We start from the raw sequence: 6,919 nt of genomic DNA on the forward strand, positions 1-6,919 counted from the left end.
AAGTATGAATTAAGATTTATCTTTTTTGAAGAATCGTGAAGTATGGATCCTTAAAACCAGAACATAAAAACTTTTGTAAAACTAAAGCCTGAAAGGAACTAGAAAAACTGGAAAGACCTTTTTTTTTTCCCTCTTCTATTATCCATACTATTTTACTGTGAGATTCTTTCACTTTGCTAAAAATCTAATTCTTACTCTGTTGTTGCATTTTCTTGTCTGGAGGTCTAGAAACGTGAGATTTCATCAGAGGTGGGAAGTCACGCCTGGCCATGACACTGGCAGGGATATGGGCTTTGGAAGTAGTACTAGCTATGGTTGCACCTCTGGCTTTGGCTTTCTCTTTCTGTTCACCCAGAATCTCTTCAGAAGAGAATGGGAAAACAGTAGGGATGCTATCATTGACTTTTGACAAAAATTGCAGGATTTTGGTCTTAGTGGTTTCAACTAGGGCTTTCGGACCCCACAGGAGCTCATAGCGTGGCGGGTCACTGTTGGACACCTGGCGGTACTCTAGGTACTCCAGCCTGACTAAATCTTTGGTGATGAGTTTCCGGGGCTCTCCATAGATGAAGTGCTTCCTGCCAGGATATACTTGAATCATACTCAGGAATTTCCACATGTCTTCCTCAGGTGCAGAGTTGCCCTTCATGAAGATCATTCCCAGAATATTCATCAGGAGACTGGTCTTGGGTAACCCCTTGCCAGGACGCACCCTCCCATTGTTGGGGAGATTGATTTTGCAGATGAGGTCATACAGTTGTCTAGTTGAATCGATTTCCTGCACATCGACTCCAAAGACAATCTCAATGCGTTCAGCAGCTTTCCTGAGGAGCTCCGGAAGATGCTCTTCGTAATTTGGGCCAATAATCTTGATCATGTCTGGCTTCAAAGTGGCTTGTTTCATTTTATACTTGTACAGAAGGAACTGCTCCAGCAAGATAGACATCCTGGTCAGTATTTCTTCGCCTGGGCTTTCAACGTAGATTGGGGTCTCATTGTGGCTGTCCATTTCCTCATCTTGGTTGCTGGAATCTTCATCAGATCTGGTGCCAGAAAGGGCTTCAGAAGTAGTGGTGGTGGGTTCTGCTCTTCCATGCTGCTGAGAAGTGCCCCTGGACCCAGTAGTAGGCAGACTCTGGGCAGTGTCTTCACACAGAGGAGAGGAGGAGGGAGTGGACTCCCCTTCCACTGCTGCTGTGGCCTTCGCACCCTCACAGGGCTGAGCCTCACCTTGTGCCTTGCGGTGTCCCTCACGAGTGTGGAGCTTACTCTTTTGACTCCGAGGCATGATGGCACTCTGGTCAGGGACAGGAGGCAGGAGTATAGACAGGATCAGGAGATGCAGATCCCTAGATGAAGGAGAATGTGGTCACAGAAGCACCTTCAGTAGCAGGATTCCACCTTGGCTTTAACCAAAGTTGCTTCTGTAGGTTTAGTAGAGGGCACTGCTCCAGGAACCCACAAGGCTCCTGTTCTAGTCAGTCTGTCCCCTGAGAATTCTATGGAAGAAGTTAGAGGCAACCTTAGACTGCAGTGTGCCAACCCTTCCTGGTGTGTACTGGGGTGACAGCAGGGGCTGCCAGTGGGGAACCTCTGTTCTGGGCTCTGGTGGTCTTCTCAGTTTACACTGAGGATCATCCTGACAACCCTGACAAGTCCTGGGCCCCCTCTATTCTATCGCTGTACGTTGATACCTCAAACCAATGCCAGAGACCCCAGAGGAAGGAGTAAAGTAGTTCTTTATGCCCTGGCCCTCTTAGGGGTCACCACCTGAGAGCTAGTGGAGTCCTCTCCTTTATGGTCTGTTTTGATCCTCATTTCTCATTCAGGGTACTCACTGGGCCGCTAGGTAGTGCCTGGTACACTTCCCTTCTGCTCACTGGTAGCGGGATCCTCACACTAAAGATCTTTCTCAGATTTGGTATCAATAAGTGAAGGTGAGCATCAGCCTGGCTGCCTGGCCCTGAGACTTCAAGTCCTGAGTGGACACATGGCGATCTGATTTTTTGCTGTTTTTCAATGGCCAGTGGTTCCCTACTCTGCTCCCCCATTCCCCCCCCACCTCTCCCACCACTCCTCTGCCCCCCTGCCCCCTCCCCTTCTTCCCCACTCTAGCTCCCCCTCCTCCCCCACAGGCTCCTCTCCCCCTCTTCCTCTCCCTTGCCCCCCCTCTTCTCTCCCTACCCCTAGCCCCCTCCGGCAACCATAACCCAGCCACCTCCTACTACCCATTGCTCCTCCTCTGCCCTGGCTCCCCACTGCTCCTCCCCCATTCCCCCTGCACTCCTGCTGCCCTCCCCGCACCCCCCCTTCCCCCTGGTCCTCCTCCCCCACCCACTCCCCAGTTCCTCCTCCCCCCGCCCCTCCTGCTCCCCCTGGTCTTCCTTCCCCTCCCACTCCCCCCCACCTCTTCCCCTTCCACCTGCTCCTCCTCCCTCTTCTGCTACCCCTGCTCCTCCTTTACCCTCCCCTTCTTGCTGCCCCCTTTTCCTAACTCACTTCCCTCCTCCACTAACCCTCCCCCACCATTTTCCATTAGCCTTTGCCATAGCCTGGGACTCTTCTTCTTGCCAGCGTGGCCTTACACACGCTCAGAGAGTATGGCAGTCATCCCCCTTCCCTATGTATTCTAAAATAGTTCCATTCACACATCATTGAAAGATCAAAATCTTGCTGCATAGAGTAAACTGTCACTTTTACTGAAATCTCTCACACACCCACCACACTCCCCAACCTGGCCACCCCCTGGAACACATACTCCTCTCTGCAACCCCCAGGTGACGCAAGAGCAAAAAAAACCCTGAGTGTTCCTCAATATATTAACAGAGAACAGGCATCCTGGGCTGCCAGCGAGGCAGAGATTCCTTCAGTTCTCTCAGCATCTACCCTGATTCCTAGCTGGAATGACTTCCATTGCTAACTTGAGCCCTTTCCCCTCTGACCAAGGCTCTCTCCACCATGAGTCCATCCTTTCTGAAGTAAGCCTGACTGCCCTTCCCCCAGAGCTCCCCAGGACTGATGGTGGCAAATGGTGCGTGATCCCTCATTGTTCTAGATATGATAGACCCCTCAGACCTCACTCGGAAATCTGCGTCCTTGATTCCCTTTAGAGCTTAGTATCCTTCCCCTAAGATCAAGGCCTTCAGCTTCCTGGTCCTCCAAATGGGGAAGGTAGCTTCACATACCCCTGACCGCCATGTTTGGTTCGTCCAGGAGCAGAGAGGAACCAAGGATGGCCTTGGGGGGACTTGTTATCTACGTTTCCTCACTTTGGTTTTTGTTATTAGGGTCTTCTCCTCACTCCACTGAATGGGCGCCTCCCGCCAAAGCCTTCACATTCTCGCGACCCTCCATCCTGAGGGCCGCCTAAGTTTGCAAGTGGGGGGCGGATGCTTGTGGGGAACAGGGGAGGCACTCTTTGGGGTGGGGACGGTGTATTCTCTTATTCCGTAATCGGGTGCCTCACCTTGACGTGTGCTTGGGCCTAGAAGATTCCTCAGTCGCCTACTCGGAGGCAGTAGCCGCAAACAAAGAGGGCGTCTTATCTTCCTCAGGCGCCCCAACAGGAAGTGAGTGCTCTTCTTCCTGTAACGATAGGGCATGTCAAGGCTGGCATAAGGGGTGGGATCTCTGTGCCCACTCTGTTCTGGAGTGGAGAGAGCTCTCTGTTTTCCTCCATAACCACCCTCTTAACTCGTTGATACCTTTCTTTGAGAAGTCAGTTCGACAGCAGAGGTGTACAAGCAGTTGAGGAGAGGTTGCTGCATGACTCCCTGGATGCCTGTATGTTATTTTCATCAATCTTCATTTATAATGGTCCTCATCTTTGCTTCTGTCTCTTTAAGGAATGACTACCCCTGCGCTGCCACCACCCTACAAGCTGTTCACTAATCTCTCTAGTGCCAGTCTTACACAGGATGAGTCTGTGTCCCAGGAGTGATAGAAAATGGGAATGGTGAAAAACAAAGTGAACTTAGGTTGGGAGGTGGAATAGAAAAAAATGCATACTGATAGATTCCTTCACTTAAGCCTCACCCCCAGCCCCCCCAGACATGGCCTCCTAGGTATCTTCTGTTCTCAAATACTTAACCATAGGAACCAAGATGAGCTGATAACTTTCTGAGACGACCATGTTTTGAAGTTAGGCTACACTGTATATGCAGATCATTATACTCTTATCAGATATTATATCCATTTCATTATTCATACCTCTGCTTTATTTTGGTATTCTTGTTGCTCTGTATATGAATTCTGTGTTTTTCTCTAACTGACTAAGCTATATTTTGGAGTAGCCACAAGACAAGTAAATAAGGTATACAAGGTCTGCTTCCAGGTGGGCGTGGCGGGCCAGTGCATGCCCTGGATAACTTCACCCTATGGGTCTAGACTAGCTCTGACACCACCTTGCCAGTATGGAATATTTGGTTTTTCATGTGGCAACAGAGTTTAATAATCTCTCTGGTAGAACTGTGAGAGTGTATGTGCTGTATATAAAGCGTCTGTCAAGATGACCATAAAATATTGGGCACTTAATGAAAGGGAGATATAATGATGTTTACCTAGACAATATCACCCTCCTATGTAGGAATGTTTTTTCAATCCAGGATATGTCCTAGGAAATGCAGTACTCATAGACAGAAGAAGATTGCATCAGCCAAAAATTCACTTTAACAATACACGTAATATATTTTCTGTATTAGAGCACGTTTTTGAAAGTTTATTTTGAGAGAGAGTGTGTGAGTGAGAGCAGGCCAGCATGAGAGGAACAGAGAGAAAGGGAGAGAGAAAGAATCCCAAGCACACTCCACACTCCATGCCCATTGCAGGGCTCAATCCCACGACCATGAGATCATGATCTGAGCCAAAAACAAGAGTCAGACACTTAACTGACTAAGCCACCCAGGCACCCCTAGAACATTTAATTTTGGTGTGTGGTTTTTCTTTTCCTACCTGGATTCAACTGCATCTCTGGACTCCTTGTGTTTTGTCAAAGACCAACTCTTGCAGCTTTTCTCAGTTGTTCTGGCATTCAAATCACCTCTGTTTTCATTTGTTCCCCATCCCCCCCCCCAAGAAAAATCTAGCCTTAGAATTCAGTTAAATACAGTGAACATAATTACAATGCTCTTTTAATCGAGTGGGCTCTGGCTGTACCAGTTGAAAGCAAAAAGTATCAATACAGTGGCTTCTCTGCATGTCATCTCAAGGGAGTTCACCCTTTTATCTCAGAAAGTCCTGGAGACAATGTGTTTAGAACACTGTATTCTTCTGTATTGTGACTGGAATGAAGACACGCAGGATTCCTGTCTTTTCAGAACTGACTTGTGTCCCCCCAAAATTCCTATGAAGCCATCACCCCCAGTATCTCAGAATGAGACTACAGTTGTAGATGAGACCATGAAAGAGATGGTTAAGTTAAAATGAGGTGTTTAGTGTAGACCATAACCCAATCTGGCTCCTGTCCTTCTAAGACTAGGACCCACTCAGAGACACCAGACATTCATGCAAACAAATGGATAGCCAAATAAAGAGGGTGGCCATCTGGGAGCCCAGGAGAGGAGCCTCAGAGCAAAGCAACCCTGCCAGCTCCTTGACTTGGGACTTCCAGCCTCCAGAACTGTGAGAAAATAAATTTTGCTTTAATCACCCAGTGTGTAATTTTGTTATGGCATTCTGAATGGGGTATTACACTGCTCCAGATAGAGATTACTTTCTAAATTACCTACGAAGCCAAAGTAATTTATAAGACTCTGTTTTAATGGCCTCGTATTTATCCCATGAGGTGAGGAAGGAGCCTCCACACTATGGTTATGTGGAGTTCAAACATGCAACACTGGAGACAGGAGATAGACAACTGGTTATTTAATCATGTTTGCTCATTGGCGATGGGAGAAGGGCACCGTGTGCTAAAGAGTGCAACATGGGTGTTATAGTCAAGAATACAGTGAATGAGCAAGTCTCTGGGAGGCATGGTTTGGTGTCATGAGCTTCAAGGGACTGTTCATTGCCATGGTGCCATGTTATCAGCTCCTTTGAATAATTTTGCATCCTGGTAGAGAATAGAAATCTGCTTTGGAATAAACAGGGTATGTGTCTAGTCCCCTTGACAAAGATGGTTGTTTTGTAGTGGCCCTTATCTGCAAGTGAAGAGTATAGAGTTAGAGTGAAGAGTTCTAATTAGACAATATGAGGCCCTGTCAGTTTTGCTAAATGTCGAGGAGCACATAATATTGAACCTTAATTTTAGAACTTATAGCACATTCAAAGATGTTCTTTTCTCTCACCTCTATGATGCATCATCTTAGGGTATGGCCCCTGATCACCATTCCCACAACCTCATTCTAGTCCACTGCATAGCTTAATTTGAAATTACATCACATGGATGAACCAACAGTATCTCCAATCATAAACTGCCCTGTTTTGGGGAATTTACAGTCTGTTCTTCCCTGGGACAACTCCCTTCTCATTGTGGTTTTATTTTTGTTTTTCTTTCTTGTGAGACACAGAGTGTATCTAAGTATCCTCCTTATGATCCCAGCTATTAGTTTGTAAAATTCTCTGGGAAAGGCGAGGTCAGCATCCCCAGTCCTAGCATGGGGTCTCTAAAAAGCATAAGCTCAGTAGACATTTGGGGAATAAAAGAGAGAATGAGGTCTAACTTGTTACAATTTGATATCTCCTAAAAATAAACATATGGAGTTTTAAATTATTTAATTTTATAAAAAAAAAGGACTGCAAAAAGTGAAGAACACCAAAGTTGATCATGTTTTATGATTTTTTATATTCCATTATCACAATGAATTTACTCTGGGGTACTTTCACATTTCCATGTGAATCCCTATTGTGATGTCCTATTTTTTCATTTGGATTATTATTTTTTTTTAAAGCCTCAGACTTCAGTAGTCTATAGGATGTGGCC

At 46.6% G+C, this 6,919-nt stretch overlaps 1 protein-coding gene and 1 long non-coding RNA gene across 2 annotated transcripts; both read right to left on the reverse strand.

Moving 5' to 3' along the window:
* Nucleotides 1-84: 84 nt before the first annotated feature.
* Nucleotides 85-1,288, reverse strand: LOC115284317 (melanoma-associated antigen B5-like). The gene has a single exon (XM_029931014.1). It carries the CDS (start codon nt 1,286-1,288, stop codon nt 185-187), a length of 1,104 nt encoding a protein of 367 aa, XP_029786874.1. The 3' UTR covers nt 85-184.
* Nucleotides 1,289-1,310: 22 nt separating this feature from the next.
* LOC115283791 lies at nt 1,311-5,017 on the reverse strand. Its single transcript, XR_003905064.1, has 3 exons — nt 4,951-5,017; nt 3,467-3,585; nt 1,311-1,349 (listed from the first exon to the last, which is right to left on the reverse strand). It is a non-coding gene; the product is annotated as an uncharacterized LOC115283791 (long non-coding RNA).
* Between the last annotated feature and the right edge of the window lie 1,902 nt (nt 5,018-6,919).

The sequence above is a fragment of the Suricata suricatta genome, chromosome X, assembly GCF_006229205.1.
Source record: "Suricata suricatta isolate VVHF042 chromosome X, meerkat_22Aug2017_6uvM2_HiC, whole genome shotgun sequence".
In the NCBI taxonomy this organism is placed as follows: domain Eukaryota; kingdom Metazoa; phylum Chordata; class Mammalia; order Carnivora; family Herpestidae; genus Suricata; species Suricata suricatta.